At 42.3% G+C, this 21,519-nt stretch overlaps 1 protein-coding gene across 2 annotated transcripts in view; it reads right to left on the reverse strand.

Annotated features, from left to right (window-relative positions):
- Positions 1–9,089: 9,089 nt before the first annotated feature.
- CD96 (CD96 molecule) overlaps positions 9,090–21,519 on the reverse strand; it is a 29,246-nt gene continuing 16,816 nt past the window's right edge. Inside the window, exons 7-14 of one of the 2 annotated variants that reach the window (XM_008496828.2) lie at positions 21,082–21,258; positions 17,985–18,029; positions 17,021–17,095; positions 14,321–14,395; positions 12,629–12,709; positions 11,911–12,000; positions 10,778–10,901; positions 9,090–9,723 (exon numbers count right to left, since the gene is read on the reverse strand). In XM_008496828.2, coding sequence (XP_008495050.2) covers positions 9,615–9,723; positions 10,778–10,901; positions 11,911–12,000; positions 12,629–12,709; positions 14,321–14,395; positions 17,021–17,095; positions 17,985–18,029; positions 21,082–21,258 — 776 coding nt within the window. In that variant the 3' untranslated portion in view covers positions 9,090–9,614. The remainder of the gene's footprint in view (positions 9,724–10,777; positions 10,902–11,910; positions 12,001–12,628; positions 12,710–14,320; positions 14,396–17,020; positions 17,096–17,984; positions 18,030–21,081; positions 21,259–21,519) is intronic. The other variant, XM_030462317.1, reaches the window with a different exon arrangement.

Consider the following 21,519-nt stretch of genomic DNA (forward strand, 5'->3'; position numbering starts at 1 on the left):
CTGATCTTTCCACAAAAGCTGTGCTGTGCGGTGATGCCTGCTGGGGATATCCCCAACCATTCCAGTCACACGGATACCTCATGGACAGCAGGGAGTGGCTGTGTGTGAGTCTGACCTCACTGATTTGTAACTGTCTCAAAAGAGCAATTTTAAAATGAATAGCCCTGGCTAGGATGGAGGACCTGTCTGGCCAGAGCTGAGCAGGGGTGACACCTCGGGATGTGATAACAGCTATTGGGTGGAGGCTATTCCTCTTCTCTGAGCACCAGCCTTCAATGGTGGGACATCCCTCCAGGCATAACTAAGCCACCTTGATTGTACTTGTGAAGTACCTGGCTAAGGGGCTGGAGCAGAGCAAGGATGGCATCAGGAAGAAGCCCCTTTCCTGAGGGCCAACCTGCAATGCTGGGACGCCCCTGGAGGCATGATGTACCTGGTTAAGTGGCTGGAAGAGAGGAGGAATGGCTTCTGTAAGAAGGTAAGAATTGATGACTGGGTAGAGGACTGCACCCTTCTGCTCCCCTCCAGGCAGCCTGCGTTCTAAAGACCCTGGCTGACTGACAGCTGCCCCTTGGGAACAAAAGGACTCAGGGGTATATATATATTGCTGTCCATGCTCTGACTGTGTCGTCGTCTTTTGACCCACCATCATTACTGCACCAGACCCTGTCCAGGATCAGCACCATCCTGAAGAACCTCGCTGGACAGCTGGACCTCTGGTGGTGACTCTCTCTCTCATTCTTCCCACCTTCTTACCCTTTATTTCTCCTCTCTTCACTCTCTTTCTTTCTTACCATTTCTTACCACTTTTTCTCTCTCTTATATCTTTTCCTCTCTACCTCTTTTGTCTGGTTCTACATTGTTTGCCTGTGTCAATTGTCAAATAAAATCTGCTTGCACTCAACCATTTTCTATGGTTGGACTTCGTTTCTCGTATCCAAAACAAAAATAAATTTTAATGTTACCTCAGACCGTAACAGGCCGTGAGCTTGGACTCTGGTATTTGCTCTCCTATAGCACCAGGCAAGCTATTGAGCCCCAGTACAGAGGGCTGGCACCACAGTTTTATGACTGGTAGTAAGGGTATTTGTTGGAGTAACTGATGCATTGCACTTGAAGAGTCAAGACTGCAGCAGAAGATTCAGGGAGCAATATAGGGCAGCCTCAATCCCTTCCACCTGCTCTTTCAACAATTCCCTTTCCCTGATAGTCTCATGCTCTGCCTTACACCCTACTTGGCTGTCATTTAGCAGTTTGTCCAAAACACTTTCTGGATTTGCTGTGATACAAAAAATGAGTCCTCCAAGATATAATTTTTCTCCCTAACTTTACTACTTACACTTGAAACTTAATATTTTGTAAGCAAGTTCTCTTAACTGCTTCTTACAAATATGTACACATATATTATTTTCACAGTCTTCACACAGGACAGACAGACGATCAGGTACACACACAAGATGGAGGTCTAGTCCCCTGCAAGCTAGTGAAAAAAACATCAAACATCTCTCTGAATGAAAATTTTTTACTGTATGATTATTAAAGGCTGAATATTAAATATCAAGGCTATATATTTCAAATGTTCTCTGTTTTGTCTGCAAGGAAATATTCTTTTCATCTTAGAATCATAAAATGATTTTGCTTGGAAGATTCCTTAAAGAGCAGGTATTTTTTATTTGGTGTACTGAAGTTTGCACATTATTCACATAATACTTTCCTTATTATACAGTAAGATCTATAATTGAGCTATGTATTTAAAGTATACATAAAAATATATCTGTTAATACATATATGTTCATCATGTATTCTTACCAATAATTTACCAGAATTTATCTCCTTCCCTAAATACACATTTTCCTTTTCATCAAAGCAAACAGACACTTTGCTTTTAGAGCTTTGATAATGAATAATCTTTAAAATAGTACAATTTCTATAGCAGGTTTTTGCAAAGCACTCCTTACCTAGGACTCCTTATCTCCTCGTGTCCAAAGAGGATCATGGACAGTAGTAGGTTTGGCTTGTATCCAAATGTCCAGCAGCCTTGCTCCCCTTTCAAGTTAAGGTCACCCAGTACACTTGCCTCTAATGAAGGAAAGAAGAGGCCATACTTTTCAAAGCCTTACATATGGGATCACAAACATTTTCTCTTGAAATTGAATTTTTATCTGCAAGTGAAAGATGGATTGTTATGTAAGGTGTTCAGTCACTACAATTTTACCTCCTTTAGAGGACTACTTCACCTTACTTCAGTCTTTCACATTCCCACCATGGCATCTTGGGGCCACCCAGCAAACTTTAAATGGTTGGCAGCTATGGCTGTTTCAGAGTGTAGCTTTACAGGATAGGAAAGCTTTGCAGTACAAAGGTAGTAATGTCACTGAGGCCTATAAGTTCTCAGGGACACCTTTGTGTCTTTGGGGCAGCACTTCACAGTGATCAGTGGCACTGTAAACACTGAAGCTGTAGTCTCAAGCCAAAATGCTGACCGCTGACACAGTACTCTTGGTGTCCTTGACAGCTCCCATCCTGCTTTTCCCATCCTTCAAATGACATCAAGAAGATGAAGTATGTATGACAGACAATGGAATCTGAAGGGGAACAGGTAAAGTGTGGTCTGGCATTAGGAAAAGTAGTCTAACCACCTCTACCATTACAGCAGGTCTCAGCAGCCCTCTGCCATCAGATCAGCTAAAAAAAAAAGAGGATAGCTAAAGATGGAGGGGAGATAGTCTCAAATATGCTCCCTCAACAGTCTTTCCAAAGTTTCTGACCCTTTCCCCTCTATTTTTAATAGTACTGGAGCACATGACAGCATGGGGTTCTTGCAAGACATGGGGTTCTTGCAAGTCTTGCAAGACTGCAGCAACTTTCTCACTATGTTACAGCTAACATCCCCAGGCTGTGACATGCAGCACGAGTACACCCTGGCTCCTGTGGTCAAGATGGCTTGTAGAGCTCTAACCTGCAAAGGTCACTGTGTGGGACACCAGCAGCTTAAAAGCAGAGTGATGAGGGGAGGAGGAGGTGCTCCCATCCAGCACTGCACTGTGAGACTTCAGCTGTGAGCATCAGACACAATGTGCAGATACTCACCATCACTTTCTTACAGTCCAAAAATCCTACGTGTTTTTTTCTAGAAAAGAAAAGCATTAAATTGCTTGTTCCCTTCTGTAAAACCTCAGCCTCTTCCCATCTCCACAAAACGCTGTAATTTTCTTCAGTAATCAGTACCAAACTTGGCAATGATGAACATTAATTGTGATGGCCAGAGGGAACAAATGTGCACTAATAATAAAATTTTATTTTCCGCAGATTAAACCTACAAATTATCAAGGGTCTTATCACTAGAGAACATTTAAATGCTTCACTTCAAGGATGTGTGTGAGTAGCTGCAAAAATGAATACCTAAGCAGTCAGAAAAAAAAAAATCATACTATTGACAATTTTTAAAATTGGGTCATCAGAAATAGTGTAATAAGGTTAAGACGAGGTTGGACTCAATGATCTTGAAGGTCTTCTCCAGCCTGAGCAATTCTACAAAATTCCATATTAAGGTCACTAGACCATTTTGTATTTTTGAATTGCCAGAGCATTCACATATGAATCCCATTCAGCACTGAAGATGGCCTGGCTAAAAATTTACTATCCATTTTTTGCCCCTGATCGTATAGCCATATTTATGCCTTATGTGGATTTACTGAAAGAGCTCAGTTCTGCCCTCGTGCCTTGGTGCGGAGTACATGCCAATGTCAAGGGCATCTCAGAAAACCTAGCAGTTTGAATCCCATTCCCACCCCCTGAACCCTCCTGTTTTCAAATACACAGTAAAAAGATTAGCTGTGCAGATTAGGCTGTTGCTATGTAAGCACTAACAGGCATATGGTTTTCAGTGTTAGCCAATTCCAAACACAAATGTGTTTTATTTCAATTTTAACACATGGCTCTCAGGCTGCCATGTAAAGCCAGAACAAAAAACTTCCCAAAGTGAAGCAACTGAAAGCAAGCTGATAAAACCAAGAACTACAAGGAGCTTAGCTTCCTTCTCTTTATCAGGTTGAATACCCTAATAACACCCATCCCATTATTCAACAGGAGGCATTGCTACTGTTCAAAAGCTTTCAGTTAATGTTTTCAAAATCTTCCATTTCAGTCCAAAATCTACTGTGACATGCAAATTCCAAGTCCTTAAATGCAATTTATCAGCATACAATAGATCAAATAAGTTATTGAAATGGCTTCTGTGTCAGTGCGTATTTTAAAGGTCACTTTGCTACTGATGAGAAGAAAACTGCAGGATTCACTCTCACAGAGAGAAGCTAATTGCTCAGCATTTCATGTAAGTATACTCAGACTCTTCCAAGATGTTCATTACCATTTTTACCGTCTGTAATGGGATTACTTAACACTTAAAAACATCAGACACACTCAATCACAAAGCTCTGCAGAATTCACTACATTATAAATCGCCACTTCTCCAGCAGACCAAATAGTGGTGTTCGTTTCCCATTTTACATCAAATCAGGAAAACACCATGACTATCACAGCAGTTTCTGCATTTCCTAAGTCCATTGCAAATACTGAAATGTCTGTCATATAATACACCCTCGGTAATATTGGCTTCCACCCCCTTTTTCTGTCCACTGCTCACAACCTCGGTGTCTGCTCATATCAATGTATGAGCAGCTTCTCTCTCGTGTCTTTGTTGGCTCATTTCTTTAAGCCCAGCTCTGGCATATGTGAGTTCTCTCGGACAATAGCGAGCTATTCAATGCTTCATTTACACCACACGAGGGTGTTTCACGCTGTGTGGGATGCCAGAGTCAATTTGAAAGTCCTCCTGTTTGGAACGGAACCAAAGGGCAAACAGATACTTTTCTTTTTTTTTTTTTCTTCCCCCACTGGTTAAAAATCTTGCTGGGGCAACCTGGTACAGCAGACTTTGAAAAGAAAGAGGTGAAACACTGTATGCTAGAAAACAGGGGGAAGAGGAATTTTAAAGACATAATCTGATGTTCCCTGAAATCAAATAATCTTTGCTGGGGACTTCCCTGAGCTTTGTCTTGTGCTTAAAGAAGCATTTCAAATATAACATGATTTCATATGGTTTCCATTAAAATCTCCTTAGGCAAGATTAAGTAATTATTATCCCCCTGTAGAGCTTTTTAGAAGCTTTCCATTGGCTTATTGATGAAAGCTAATTGCGGAGTCAGGAAGAATTACCTACTACCATAAACAATAAATAAAACAAAATTCCTCCTTCACATACTGTTTTGTCTGGAGTTCAAGTGTACACCGATCTTTCTTCTGTTTGCCTGCTACGGTAAGTGATGGCTTTAAATCCAGGGAAGACTTCATAAGGTAACTAATACGCTCTTCTGGTTAGCAGGATAATTTCTGTACAGAGCTTTTTAAAACAAACACATATATTAAAATTAAGCTGGAGCACTTCACAAAGCTTTCAACATAGCTGCAACAAAACCCCTATCTCATTAAAAGAGAAAACTCTGTGAGTCCCTATTAAGATGGGCTGTTTCCCCAGAAAATCCCTGGTAGCAAAGTTTATGATCAGCAACATCTAATTAAGGAGCCAGAGCTGGGGTGGTCAGGCAGCCTGTTCCCAGGCATGGCCGTGCTACTGCCTGCACTGCAGTGACTGGAGCACAGCCTGTAAATTATAGGGGTGCTTCTTAAATAAAAAAGCCGAGCTTAATGAGTTTTCAGGAGCAAGAGGTGCCTTGTAAGAAGAGCCACTGCAATACCGTTTAAAAAGGACTAGTGATTCTCAGTGAGGAAAGAGGTAATCCAGGAGGATTAAGGCTCAGCAGGATGCCTGTCAGGCATTATAAGAGCAGGGCATCCTCTAAACTCTAAGATGTCACCTCCTCTGCCAAAGAGGTGGAAACCAAGCAGAGGTTTAGGACACCCACGTAGCCCCACCACCCCACAGGGTTGGGACTAGCAACCTTCCTCCCTGCCCCCCAGTTAGCAGTGCCCAGCACCACCCACATGTAAACAGCAGGAATACAAGCTGTGGAGAGATGGGAAAAGTCACTTGCTCCACCAAAGTCCCCTGAGCCCTGCCACTCACTCCCTGAGACACGTTAGTAACTGGAAATAAACACTAAAACCAAAAATGGATTTGCTTTTACCCATTTTTACCCATTTTTTTTGCTTTTACCCACCCCACAGCATTTGCTGTCTGCCCAGGAAGAGATGAAACCCACTTGCATGGAAAACCACCTTGCTCCTTAGCTTTCCAGTTTGTTGCTTTTACAGCTGTGTAATGCACATGTGTAATGCATTACATTAAAGACCATATAAAGCTGACCCAGCTAGTTTCACAATGTTGCGTTTTTGTGTTACATGTAACCTCAGATACTGACCTGGGTCTGCTTTGCCGGTTTCGTAGTGTCATGGAATTGCATCTAGTAATGTAGCATTCAAAGATCTTTTAAGAAATATTTTCTATACCGCCGCAGCAAGATTTAAACACTTCACTCTTAGAGAAAAGCTTTATGTGATCCTCCCATAGCCGTCTTCGAGCAGCTGGTAACTGGTTCTGAGCCAGATTATTCCACAGCTGGCAAGCCCAAGATGAATGATTTCAGCCTACATACTGGGGCAGCTGATGTCAAAGATAATAAAATTGTCTGAGAGGTTTGTTGTTTTGTTTTGTGGGGTTTTTTTGTTGTTGTTATTGTTTTGATTTTTGTTTGTTTGTTTTGGAGGGGGTGTGTGTTTTTTCGTTTGTTTGGTTTTGTTGCTTTTGTTTGGTTGGGTTTTGTTTGTTTGTTTGTTTTGTTTGTGGGGGTTTTTGTCTGTTTGTTTGTTTTCCTTTAAATTAAAGCTGCAGTCCATTTTCAACCTAATCCTAACTCTTGAGTAACCATGTATAACTATGTAACCTCCTGGTGAGGCACAGCTGAAGTCAAGCAGCAATATAGAACACCATAGAATCAGAACACTTCGGGTTGGAAGGGCCCTTAAAGACCACCTAGTCCCCAACCCCGGGCAGGGACAGGGACACGGATACCGACAGGGAAACCTCGCACTATCTCAGGTTCCTCAAGGCCCCATCCCCCCAGGAGCCCCTCTCTCAGCTCCCGTCTCCCACGGGAGGCGGGAGGAAGGCTCCATCACGCCCCAGCACCTCCCGGTTGGATGCGTCCTTACTCAGGTCGGATACGTCCCGACGGGGACCCGACCTGAGGAGTCAGAGCGGGGGAAGGGGGCGGGCTGTGCCCGGGAACGGGAAAAGGGAAGGGAAAAGGAAGGGGCGCCGGTTTCTGAGGTTGTAGTGCTGCGTCGCCACTTGCTGGTCGGCGGCGGGAGCGGGGTTGCGGTGCCCGGCGGTAATGTCCTCATCCAGGCGGGAGTCGCCTGGAGGTGTTTAGCTGCAGGTTTATGGAAGCAGGAGCAGAGTTCTCCGGGGATGGATGGGTTCGGGAGGGGGACAGAGGTCCTGCGGTTTGCCCCGCAGTCTGGGTCTGTTATCAGGGAGAAGTGGAAATAGTGCCGGGTCTGAGCTCTTGCCGAGGTGCTCTGCAAAAACTCAGTCTCTGAGGGAGCGTCTCTAACCTGAGGCAGCCTTGGGGGTTAAAGTGTAAGAGACGATAAGTTAAGCCCTGTTCAGTAGGTATGCCACAGTCATCCTCATCTTGTGACAAGGAATAAAGTCACAGAATCAAAGAGTGATTTGGATAGGAAGGGATCATAAAAATAATCTAGTTCCAACCCCAATACATGTGAAGGGACACCTCCCACCAGACCAGGGTGATGTGCTCAAAGCCCCATCCAAAGTGGTCGTGACAGCTTGCAGGGAGGGGGCATCCACAACTTCCCTGAGCAAGTCGTCTCTCCACATACCTTAGAACATCTCTCCATTTTTAATTTTTTTCCCTAATTTTTTTTTTAATTTTTTTTTTTTTTTAAAGAACAAATAGCACTCTTCTTTGTGAGTGACCTGGTAGTATGTCAAAAAATTTGAACTGCTTTGTTTCTGCAAGTCCATACAGACAAGGAACACTCAAATTAATATTGAAGCTTCTGTGCACTCAAAGTCTGTAGAATTTTGTAGGAAGGAATGTGTCTTCTGTTCAGCATAGATATTCCCTGAGTGATGGACTTTGAATTGCTTGTGCTATGAGGTAAATAATCAACAAAATACTTTAAAGAGTTCTGTCAGAGCATTCTTTCCAGGAAGTCACTTATTCCTCTAAAGTCCTGGGGAATACAGTGCTTTGAACCCTGGCACTCATCAACCAGTGTTGGGCAGTAAATAAAGCAAAGCTCATTTCTAAATCAGCATGCCAATTTTAAGGTTGACATGACTGAATTTTGGTTGATTTTCCTTAATTAAAGAAATACCATTGTGGTAACAATAGATTTTCAAACACTCTTGGAGGTATAGTTTCATGGCTGGCTAAAGGTAATGAAAGACCACACTGTGTCAAAAGCAGTCCTCCTGCTGCAGCTCTTGTGCCTTGCATCAGTGATCACAGAGCTGCTGACCTGGCTGAGAATGGTGCAGTGGGTTGAGCTGATCCTGCCCTCCACATGGTCATTTAATCTTTGGTGTCAAAGCAAGGAAATACTCAGCCCAGGCAGGAGATGGGTAAAAATAGGCCATCCTTTCCACAGGATTAAGCCACCTGGGAAACTACCCCTGCAGTTCTGAAAAACGTGAAGCCCGCAAATGACAGAAGCTTATTGAGGCCAAAGGAGGATATAAAATTATTACATTCTTTCTTTCATTCACACATACCCTAAATACAATTTCAGAAAAGCAAACTCAAGAGTAATTATTGTTTCAAAGGCACAGCCCTTCCAAAAGAGGGATAATGTTTTCCATCATCTTTAAGGTCCTTATCAACTTCAGTCCATAAGTCTCTGGTCCACAGGTGGCTTGTACATAAGCCTGAAGTTTACTTTGTCTTGTGATTTCACCAACAGCAACTAAGTCTTCTTTGTGAACACTTCCACCAGGACTGCTCTCTGCCTTTTCACTTCACCAACACCTCCTGCCAATCCTGTGCTGCAGCCTTGTGACAACAGATGCAGGCTATTATCTTTCCATGTAAGGTACTGGTTGTTTGGTGTTTTTTTGTTTCATAATGATAGGAAACAGCAGGTTGGATCATATTAGTCAATATTTGTGTAATAAAACCTAATAATTGTAAAAACTGGTCATGTAGGTGTCAAAAGCTTTTGGTAAGTCAATGTTTCCCATGTAATCATTGTGTCCATATGGCAGAGCTGTCATGTCTATACACTCCGAGAAATAAAAAGCTTCAACACTCTTCAGGCAGGTTGGGGGAGTGATGAGTTAATCAGTTTCCATTAACAAGACAGCAAACTCCCAGCTGATCACCAAATTCAAATTAAGCACATGTAATCTCACAGTGACACTCACATGGTGTTAATGTAATGCATATGTAGAGATAGACAGGATGAAGTAAATGTCCTCAGGAGTCTTCATCTTCTGATATTAATGTCATTTATGCATCCCAGATTTTAATAGGGGTCATTAACACCAAACTCCTGTAATCACTGTTTTAAAGACAGAGCCTTTTAAATTTGTCAGTCTTGTGTGCACTGCTCAAGGGTTTTAGGTGATGTTAGAGGTTTTCCAGTTCATGACAGGAGGTAGGAGTCCCATCAGACTCCACCATGGAGGTATACTTCGTCGGAGGTGGTGGTGGCTTGAAAGGTGGAGGTCTGTTCATACTGAAACAGAGGAGAAAAAGGTGGTGTCACACATAAGTCCCCTGAAAGACTTGTAAAATGTTCAGGGGGAGGTAAATGGACGCTAAGTCATTGTAAGAGCATCTGACACTTGCTCTTACATACTGTGACTTCCCTGATTCTGTTCTGTAACCCCAGAGCACCTCCTGGTATTCATTTGGCTTCCCCAGTTCCCACCTCACAATTTTACTTTACTCATGCTTTAAAAGAACAGATTATGGTTCTGGTGAACAATTCAAAACCCTTGCAGAGGTCTTGTGCTCTCTGAAGGCGTATTTAAAGACTCATAGCTTTTTTTTTTTTTTTTTTTTCTGGACAATTTCTAGGCCAAGATAAAGTTTCATCCTAAATAAGGGGGGAAAAAGTCCTATTTTTACCTTTGAAATACAAGATTCGCATTCACGTTTCAAAAGGATTTTCTAGAACCACAAATGATTCATTATGACCATGATTTTTCAAACATTAGTAAAGTTAGTAAGTTTAAAAATAATTTCCTCTTAGATACTGCTTTCATCAGTAGATCTCCAAAGGTTTTAGTAGGGAATTAAACTTGGGTAATGATTACAAACTCAATGCTTCTTTGACTGGCATTAAGTTTCAGGTAGCCTACTTTCCCGTATATTATTCACAACTCAAATAAAGTTGGCCTGGAAGTACAATTTCATTAAAACATGTCCTCAAGTAACCATTCAAAATGAGAGACTAAAAGCAGCTGGCAGGGAGGCTAATAGAACTGAGGGGCTCAGGGGAAAAAAAAAATTGACTTGTTCTTCCTTCACCCCCTAAAGCTGCATCACAGCTCTTTCTTAAAAGTTTATTTTATAGATAGCCCACGCAACAGATGAAAGGACTAAGAACACTTCACTTTTCACACTGCTGTATGAAAAAAACAGCATTAGCAATCTGTGGGCTTAAAGGCCTCGTGCACTATGGGTTCCCTCAAATGAAAACCCATCAATCCAAACAGCTGGGTGAAGTTTGTGCTGTCCTCTGTGTCACCCCTCCCACTCCTGAGGTTCCCTTCCCTAGTACTTACATCTCTTTCTGGTACTGACACCATTTCCTGATGCCTAGAGCTATTAGAAAACTGCAGATGAGGAGCAGGACAGCTACCACTGTTGGCCAGGGGAAGCGACTTCCTTTAATGTCCTTTGTGCTACCTGAAAGGGACACATGAGACAGAACTTGGATGAGTGGATTCAGGAGAATGGGAATCTGGGCTTGCTGCCTCTGGCCCACTGCTCTCCTGCAGGCACAGTACTGGTGACAAGGAAGACCCAGATTAACACTGGACTGCCAGGTTCCCAGGCTGAGGACTCCAAACTCTGAACACTGCAGCCTTGATTTGTAGAATTAACCCACTTCAGCTCTGCCAGGGTTGGCAGGCTGATTTCAACCACCCATCAGTTCACAGGATGAGATTATTCAGGCACAGCCTGGCAAGCCTTTCATCCATACCCACTGCTTTGCCCTGTTCCCCTGTGAACTTCTCTGAGAAGCAGCAGCATGTCACAACGCACCCTGGCACTGCTGCCCACCCATGTCCTCCTTCCCACTAAATTATTTTCACGGTGCTGACGCCAAGCCCTGCCAAAATGTCTGGCCAAGGGTGCAGCTGCCTTTTGGGGTGGGCTTGCATTGGTTGGGCAGCATCCCTTGAAAGGATGGAGAGGAGGATCATGGTCCTCCTGAGCCACCATGGAGGGTGCAGCAGTGGGCTGGGTTTCAGAGAGGGCTGGAGCACAAGAGTCACTGGGCATTACTGCCTCCGTGTCACCTCCTGTTGTGCTGGTGTCACTGGTACATCACCCAGCCTGGGTCTTAGCCAGAGCAGCAATCAGTGCAGAGGCCAGGCACCAAGCCCACCATGCTGCATGAGCCATGAGTAGCCACTGGGGCACAGGAATGTGAGCAGACAAATTTTGCATCTGGAAGAAAGCATGCACTGGAACGTTGCTTACAGACGGAGGGAGAAGGCAGGAATGCCAAAAAGCCTGTGACAACCCACAGTGTGGGGACACAGCAGCTGTGACTCCTCTTTTCATCTCTTCCCTATCTTGAACTCCCCTGGTCAAATGTACAAGATGCTCCAGGTTTTGTGCTCCTCTGCTTTTCTTGCTTACTGCAGTGGCACACTGAAAGAAGAGGATTTGTAGGATAATGTCTCACCAGTACTTTTGAGTAGGCTGATGGTAGTAAAGAAACCTTTCCCTCTGGTAACTGAAGTTGGCTCATCTGTGGTGGTGAAGGATGTGTTTCCTAAGAAGATATAGGCACAGAACATTTTTAGTAAGTTATTTGGTTTTCTTAATGATGTTTGTGTTTTGAAGCCACCATTATTCACCCTGCTGAAGACTGGAAATCAAATTCCAGAATCAATGTCAAAATTCACTTGGCAATTTGCCTGCATTTTTGGCCTACAACACAGTGTTAAATAAAAAATGTGCTTTTATCAAATTAAAGAACATTAGAAGAAAGAACGACTATTAGAAAACACCCATTAAGATGTTCCAGCAAGCCAGCATCGAGGTACACAGTGCTCTGGAAGAAGGATATGCTTTTTACCTCTTTGATGGTAATGCAAAAGCTCAAGATATTAAGTGGCTTAGCAGCAACACAAAGAGTCTGTCTCTACCCCAGCTGAGTGAAACCTCAGTCTCCTCTGTCAAGTACTGTGTCTGAACCACAAAAATCATCTTTCATCTGTTTGTAGACACATATTTTGCCTTGCTTAATGCAGCTAAGCTACCTATGTTTAAGATCAGTGCTGCCTAAGGATAGATTCCTGTTTTTTCTAGCTGTCTCCGTATTCATGTCTTCCAAAACAATAGCTAAAACATGCAACTAGACAATGGAACAGCATTTCCAGAGCTGCCATGGCACTTACGATGAGCCAGGGTTGTATTCTCTGAGGAGCGCGTGGCATTCCTGAGGCTTTGCAGGGATTTGGTAGTGGAATAATTCAAATCTGTACAAAAAGAAATTATATCCTTCAATTATCTCACATGCCTGTATACGACTGCTTCATTAGGCACAAATATGGCTACGTTATACACTTTGCTTTTCTCTGATTCAAACAACAAACAAAACAAAAGAGAAACCTGAAACTCTGTAGTATAATTGCTGGTTTATAAATCCCAGAAAAAAATTTTCACTGTTTAAATGATGTAAATGAGTAATCAGCCAGAATCAGAAAAAATCTTTCTTACGAGATGCTGGTTTGGACTGAAATACAGCACTCAAGTATACACAGATATAAATATAATATTTATGTATAAACCTATTAAAAAGCCCTACCAAAATCAGTCCAAATCACTAAAAATTGTCTGAGTTCACTGGACATTATTCAGTTTTTTTTTTTTCTCCTTGCATATTGGGTGCTTAATTTTATGAGGATTAGACCTAGCATTTTACATAGCTACATGTAGAAAAAAATATATACTTAGAGATCCCATTGCACTGTGCCCTTTACAGCACGCTGCCGAGCACAACTTAATATTATTTACATAATGGCTTGTGTTACAGCCTCCAAAGATTGAATTGATAATGGTAATCTTTGTTGCATGATCCTGATGGCCCTTGGAGGGCAGAAGGACATAGGTTGGTATGCTTCAGTGGGCACACCAGTGCCCCTGCACTCTGAAATTACCCTCAATGACAGCTGCTGGACTGAGGACCCTTTAAAGCCATGCCTCAGCTGGTGGTCAGGCAGGCACAGCTGTGGGGAAGCTGATGAGTAGTGTAATTCAGCACACTTCTAGCAAAAATTGCAACCAGCAAGCTGTGCAAGAGCAAGATTGGGAAGCATCAGAAGCTGTCAGAAGGTTTTGGTCTAAATGTGTGGTTGCTGGATATACCTGGGTAAATAAGCGCTGGATTGCTGCCAAAAATATATTCAGAAAATGGAAAGTGGCTGCTACATTTGTGCTTGAGCCAAAAGATGACTGCCATACAAATGCAAAAATTGACTGGTCCTGCCTGTTCTGAGAGGAACAGAGACAAACCAATATGTTAAAAAGGAAAGACACTTCTAGCTCTCTGCTGATGAACAGAGATTTTCTAAAGGGAAAGATTTGTGAAGAAATGTCTACCTAGGTTTTTTTAAATTGATTTATTGATCTTTAAAGAGGCCACATTTCAATGTTCTATTAGCCAACCTTTATTGCCTCATGTTATCTCATTATTTCATTGCTACTCTGTGCTTCTATTTAACTTTTTCAGTAATTTATCACATCTACAAACTACCCTCAGTGCTCACTACATTTGCCTAGCAACTCTCTCAATTTTAATATTATTGAATTAAATATGTCTAAGAAACCCATGATGCTCAAACATTTTTTTGTTCCTCTTTTGTTGCTACAAAACCTTGATGACTTGGAAGACTCAAGTCTTTATCTACTAACTCAGTGCAACTCAACAGTAGAATTGCTTCTATAATATATTGAAAAACTGGTACAGATTACACCACTCAGTAGTTGGTGCCTCGTTTGCACTTTGCAGCACCTGTAATTAGCTTAATTAGCTTAATTAACTCCAAGTTACAGTTCTACTAAGCAAAGGAGAAGGATCATATACTCACAAGCTGTTGTCAAACTCTCATTGAATGCTTTGGTGCGGGTGTAGCTTTTTGTCTCTGCAGCAGAAATCAGTGCTCCTGATGAAAAACACACAGGCTTGTAAAAATTACTGTAGAGGACAACATCACTTGTTTTTTCATGTTTCCCTTTTTCTTCCCTGTTTCCTGACTAATGAGGTCAAAGAGTTGTAGCCTACTGCTTGAGATGCTGGCATCCCCTAGACAAGCACTACGCAGCTCTCTGTCTATCGCAGCCTAGAAACTCAAGAGGAGTTTGGTGAGATGGATGAATAACCTTTGAGAAAACATATGAGGCATTTAAGCAGTGTTGTTGTTTTTTTTTTTCAGCTGTAACTCAGTAGCTCCAAGGGCACTGTCTTTCTTTGACCAGAAGCCATTAGAGCAATGAACAAACAGGACAGTAGAGGGTTGAACAAATGTACATAGATCAGAATTTAAGAGGTTAGTGTTCAGGAGTTGCACCTGCGATGACTGGTGCCAGATCCCAACTTATTTAACATTTCCCTTTACTCGTTCTATTTAAGTGATAAATATTTTAGAACTCAACTAGCTATTTATCCAATAATCAAGCACAGACAGATGGTGGTTAGCAAGTAGACTTCTATTTTCCCAAGAGGACTATTTCACATTTACTAAAAAGAGTCCATATTTCCTAACATCCTTCTCATTTTGGAAAAGTATCATAAAGCCATCTGAACAAACCTGAGAAGTTGAAATGCAGCTGTAACCCAGCACTCAAATCATGAGTATCTCTGGGCTCAGATGTGGAGCTATCATGGAAACTAAGCAAAAGCCAAGCTGCACATTTAACAGATTTTTCTGCTCTCCTCCTTCTCCTGCCTATATCTCTGCGTTCTTCCTCCATATAAATTCTTAGCTTAGATTTTCATTAAAACCTTACAAAATAACAAGAGCTGAATCAAACCCTTTTTTTACAGGGGATGCAGGCTTGGACTCTGCATCCTGACTCAGCTGCAGCCCAAAGGATCTGTTCAAGAAGATGATGGTGGCACCAGTGTAGGAACCAGCAATGAGCCAGAGAGAAGCACTAACCCATGGTCAGCACACCACAAGTGCCACATGTCAGAAGCATTGGGTTAAAAGGCAGTTGTTTCCTGGCTATTTACAGAAGAGAAATAGCTCAGCTCTGGCTGACACGATGACTTTGACTTCATACCACCTCAGCCACCAAGGATGTGTTATCCTCTCTGTTCACACTGTATTTGTAGACTTTCTGGTGGAATTGTTTGTTGAGATGTAAGTGTTTTCAGTCCACTTGGACATGTGCTTTGCTGCCCCACTGTCAGCCAGGCTGGACAAGTGGGGATGGGCAAGGCTGTGTGGCAAGCAGGAAACTTTAATTTCAGTGCTGCTGCAGTCTGTGTTCCTGCCTTGGCATATCTCACTCTAGCTTCTTTATGCCCCAGGACTTTACATTGACTGACAGAGCTTCCAAACAGCACTCTGCTGGGGCAGGATGGAGCCTTGTGTTCAGGGTCTCCCTTCAGCATTACCCCACACATTGTTCACCACACTACTTGCTCATCTCTGGGTACATACTGCTGTAGCATTATGTGTGTTGCTTCAGGTGAAGGCAGTGTGTTTGAATTGCACAGGTTAAGGAGGATGTTCAGTACCCCACAGGCTCATGAAAGTTAATCTATTGCAATCAGGTATTTATTTGTGTTTGGAAGAACAAGGTTGCTACAAATACCAAATACACTCTTGCCAGCTGCTGCCTCATTTGTGGATCTTTCCTGAGTCAAAACTTTGGTGATGCTATGGGGGGGAAGACTTGACAGCAACTTGCCACATTTCCTCTTCCACATACTGCCTGTGTTGCCATTTCACAGGTGCTGCTTTGGGATCGAAATGGAAGGTTGTGCCATGCACACAGTGTTTATTCAGGCTGCATGGGACTGAGCTGTCACCTTGTTGCTGGTGAAGGAAGCCCCAGAGCCTTCCAACTGCTGCTAAAAACCAGCCAGTCCTACAGGGACCAACAGCAGGGCTTCAAAAGTGGAAAGAGACTTTGAAGAAGAAAGTGTTCACAGGGAGGCTATGCTGCAAGATAACACACTCTGTTGGGACTGGCAGGCATCAAGTCTTTATTTTGGGAGTAGAAGGCAGGTGGTCCACAGCTTCACCTGCTCTTGGATTCAGTCTTCTGCCACACTGTTGAGTGTGTGCCAGCCACTATGCACCTACCTCTCCTCTGGGAAGAGAGGTTAAACCCTCCCAAGTGAGCTACCCTGCTCTCCTCTGGCCTTGGTGTCACCAGCTCAGAGGAGAAATCACTGAGCTGAGTCACCTGCTGTAAATATTTTCTTTATCCTTTGTAGCTGTACTCCTGTGCTCCATTATTTGCTTTGCACTTCTTCTATCTCTCATTAAATATCATACAGAAATAGAGTCACATTAAAGAGATACAAAAAATAAGTACTCTGTTCACTTGCTGAAATGAACACATATATATCAGAATGGAACATTAAAAAAGAAAAAAATCAGGACAGATTTTTCGCATATATTTTTGAACCATGGACTCCCTTGTGCATAATGCACTAGCACAAGGGTTTCAGTGGACATTGAACTATTTATTACAAAAAATGAGATATTGTGTTTATGTATCTTTCTCCTACATTCTTGAAACAACAGAGAAAACATTCTGGCTTAATTGATTACCTTGTGTCAGGGAAGGAAAAGGCAAGCTTGCTTGACTTGTGAAATCCAGAGAGGACAAAGATGTTGACTGGTACTCTAAAGACAAACAGATTACATGGCATCACATTCAGTCAATGTGGCCTTTTAAAAACAATATTAATAAATCATAAATCAGTCTAGATCAAAGAGCTTGCAGTAGCTGTTGGGTAAATGCAGACTCTACAGAAGGACTCCCGCTGTTAGAGTTAAGTTTAAATGCTCAAAATACACCCTACAAATTCAAGAGGCACTCTGAGGCAGCTGGCGTGATTAATGCTGACCCCTCCATCTGAAGTTTCTCTCTGTGTTATTCATTTATGTTTTTATGCACTGGGTTCAGTTTAACTGCTGTGAGGTGCACTTTATGGTGGTGCTGCCCTGCCAAGCCAGGGCCTTGCCAGAAATGTTCCTGTCAATGCACAGCAGTTGTATAAGCCCAGAAGGTCACCTGCTTTTCTGGGATTTCATCTCAATTAATGAAGTTAGTTTTATATAGTTATCTATATGCATGCTCTCGTAAAGCAGTGTTATTTATCTTAATGAATGAATGGGAATAATGGAGAGGTACTGGGTCAAGGAAAAGAAGTGATTTCAACTTTCCTATTACATGCACCTCTCTCATAATGGGGCAAATTTAATGATAGTTGTATTGGAGGTTTTATTCCATTGTATAAACAGGTATAAGAATAATACATGATATTCAGCACAACATTTTACATGTTGTCCTAACACGACAGTTCTAGCAGGATTTGCATCAGATCTCTTCTAGGGTAGCTCTGCTTCACAGCTCACAAATTCCTGTCCAGCAGCACACAGGAACAGTCAGCACCAGGGTACACTGACCTTTCCCAGGTGAGCCTCTGGTTCTGTGTACACAGCAATGGTCTAACAAAGATCCCACACATATTGACTGAATAATAAAGAAGGCACTTTTTCACCCCCTTACCTGTGGTAGTCATGACAGCTGATGGAAGTGCTGAATTTCCAAGGTCTGTAACAAATCAAAGAAAATACCTTTATTCAGGAGGAGAAAAGGGTTTATTCTGCTTTAGAAAAGTGAATGATTCAAAAGTTCAAGAGTGAGAGAGAGCATCACACTTAATTTGCAAATAGTATGTCAATGCATGACTCAGCCAAGTGGTTCAGTGACAAACAGGAAGCAGCTGAGGTAACAGTGATGTGAAATCCCTAGGGGAAAAAAAGGTTTGGAGCCCCTGGCATCTCAACTCAAAAAGCAGAAGTCAATTGCATGGTTTTATCCTATATCAACAGATGCACCTTTTTATCATGCATGTTGAAATAATATATGTAACATAGTTGATGGCACCTGCATAGCTCCATCCATGAGGCATCTGAGACACAGCAACCCTAACAGGAAATCTTGGGGACACTTTGCAACCAAAAATGTTCACCAAATCTTCAAAGAAGAGGAGAGGGAGTTATTCCCTGTAATTAAAGGACTCTTAACCAGCCAGCTAAGCACAGCAGAGACACTATCCTGCCCAAGCAACATTTGCATCCTGAGTAATAGATCTCTTTTTTTTTTTTTTTGGCCAAGAGGGTGAGACAAAGTGCTTCTGAGTAGGTTTGAAGGAGTGATTAAATCTCCTTAAAGGGCTCCATGAAGGAGGTGATATATGCAAGGAAAACATATCTGGGAAGGCAGCCAGAAGGTGTGTCTGTTCGGTCACATATGTTGGGAGGGCACTGGGCAGGAAGCAACCCTCTGCAGAGAGGATCTTAATGTACACAGGTAACTACCAACTATTGAACTGCTTTTCTTTGTAGGCATTTGTACCTCCTTTGACTGTTTTGAGTTCTGTTCTTTTGTATTTCATCTTAGCCTCACCTGTGCTAAGGGGGTTTTGTAGCAGCTGACTGACTGACTTCTCACCAAAGTGCAGCAGATCCAGGAGCCAGGGTGGTGGGACACCTCAAGATTTGCCCAGCTCCCAGCACATTCCTGCAGAGCATGCAAGGCAAAGCAGGGTAGTGACCTGACACAGGAGCTGCTTTGACAAACTATCTTGCAGAAGCCAGCAGAGAACAAAGTCTCTTTTCTCGGGCATCCCAGGATCAGTGATTGCTTCCTGGAGCCCAGCAGGGTATTGGCTGAACCTCCAGGGCCTGCCACAACCTGCACTCACAGAAGCAAGTTTACATAGAACCACACTTCTTCCCACACTATTTGTCTGCAGTGTTTATCTGACAGACTCACATAACCCACTCACTGCTGGAATGCAGGTGCCTCCTGCTACGAAGCAGAGGGAACAGCCTGGGGAGAGGCGTCTCCAAAGGGCTTTGGCTGAGGTGTGGAGGGAATAATTTATCTCTTTCCAATAAGCTGATAATAAGGTAAACTTGGAGGGGCAGGGTGCTGATTTATCAAATTTACACAACTTTAGAAACATCTCATAGTTTCTTTAATTAGTCAATAGTGTTGAGGATCTTGGCTGTGTGCTTAAGCAGAAGGTAGAACCATTAATAGGGCTGTTATTTTTAATTATCAGTGCAGTGTTGAAAGAGCTATATTCAAATGCCATCTGAAGCATTAGAAATAACATTAAGAGCCCCTCAAGGCTGGAGTTTAATTATGATTTGGCTTAATTAAGATATATTATACCACCAAAATAATTGCTTGTTGTATTTTCTCTGAAGTCATAGCTGCAGAAAGGGGCACCCTACTACCCATCCAGAAACAGCTTTAGGAATTTATAGGCACATACGACTCAGGTTATTTCATTCTCTAACATAGCCTACCCTCTGAAGCCATAGTGGTAAAAGCTTCTTTAGATGACATTTCATTAGACTTATTGTCTGTGAAAAAAAAAAAAAAAAAAGAAAGATGAAAGCAGTTCTTAAAAGTAGTTAGGCTTTTGTTATACAGGCTGGAAACTTAGTTTGGGGGTTGTGTCATACTGTGCATTAATATGGCACCTTCATAGAACATAGCTGGAATTAATTTAATTCTTTCCTTTCTGTCAAATCTAAATATATTAACATTTTTATGCAGAGTGGATATACCTTAGCATTAGCATAGCCTGTAGTTAAGAACATAGATTGCTTTAATTGACGGCTCTCCAATTTAAATATGTTTCTACAAAACTACAAATTGGGTGACAGGAGTAATTTTGGAGGAAGAAAATGACCATTTATTTCCTTTCCCTTCAAAGCTGTATTTCCAGAGGAGCAAGTTCTGGCTTTTGATTTAGTCTTTCTGTGTGGAAAGAAATACCAATAAGCACATCCACAACCACAAGTGAACACAGCTGAGCTTCAAGTAGTCATCATGGTACATGATGTACCCATGGAGGATGCTAAGGGCCCAGCAGTTCAGTTGCATTATCTGTTCAGCAAGGAGAATAGATAATAATAAAAAAAAAAATGTGCAACTGTGCATTTGCACCTGAAGAGGAGGCATGCACAAGAGGGTGCTAAAGGAAATCAGTCTGCCCTTCTCATCGGCCATCCTGCATCCTCAAAAATGCCATAAACCTCTGCACAGCCATATCTCCTGCTTTCATCAAATCCTTAAGAGTGTCTTTCTCCACACTTTCCTGATCATGTAGCTAATTCTTATCATGCAGGTTGTGAGGTAGTTTCTTCATTGCCACCTGTTTTGGGTGCCTTTTGAAGGCTTCACTAAGGATGTACAACATAGCCCTGACTCATAGGGTTTGGTTTTCCAGAGAGCTGCACTGCATGCAGACTTTCTGCCAGGAGTGCTCGGTGAGAAGCACATGATTATAATAGCTCACTGGTGCCATGTGGCTAAGCTAGTGTATTTTTGGGTATGGGAAGTGCAGCAAGATACTGCCTAAACAAACAGCAAGCATCCTATGTTTGTGCAGGAGTTCATTTAGAGGCTTGAGCAAAGGCCTGAGCTAAAAAACCTGCCAGAAGGTTCAAGCTGTGTGATGAACTTGCACAATAAAGCTTCCATAATCTCAGCATTTCTTCAGTATTTTAAGTAACAGAGAATACATGTGTTCAGTGTTCTTAATGTTTTACATTTCAGATATTGATTTCAGTGAAAAACTTACGAAAGGAAACAAATATTTCTTTTGATGAAATATTCCGTGTTTCATTCCCAAGGAAGGGAAACAGACATGTACAGGAGAACGTCTTATGTGTCTGCTGGGTCCTTTGCAACATCAGTGTTGATGTCAGCTGATAGAAACCTTCACTGTCTTGCAAGTCGTCTTGTTCAAGAGAAATTTCTTAGGAAAAGAAAAAAAAAAAAGCTGCAAAACCCTCTCATTAGACTCCAAACTATAAATCAGAGCTGTGCAAGATATTGGTACTGAAAAGTAAACTCATATGGTGGTATGTTTCTTTGCCAAGATACTATCAAAGATCTGGCAAGAAAGTAAGGTTATGCAAAGCCATCTTTCCCACCACTGGCTGTTCACCAGCTGACCATTTTGAGGATGTGTGATACCCTCCCCTCCACCCAGATGGTCAGCTACAGGCTCCTCATG

The sequence above is a fragment of the Calypte anna genome, chromosome 1 (assembly GCF_003957555.1).
Source record: "Calypte anna isolate BGI_N300 chromosome 1, bCalAnn1_v1.p, whole genome shotgun sequence".
Taxonomy (NCBI): domain Eukaryota; kingdom Metazoa; phylum Chordata; class Aves; order Apodiformes; family Trochilidae; genus Calypte; species Calypte anna.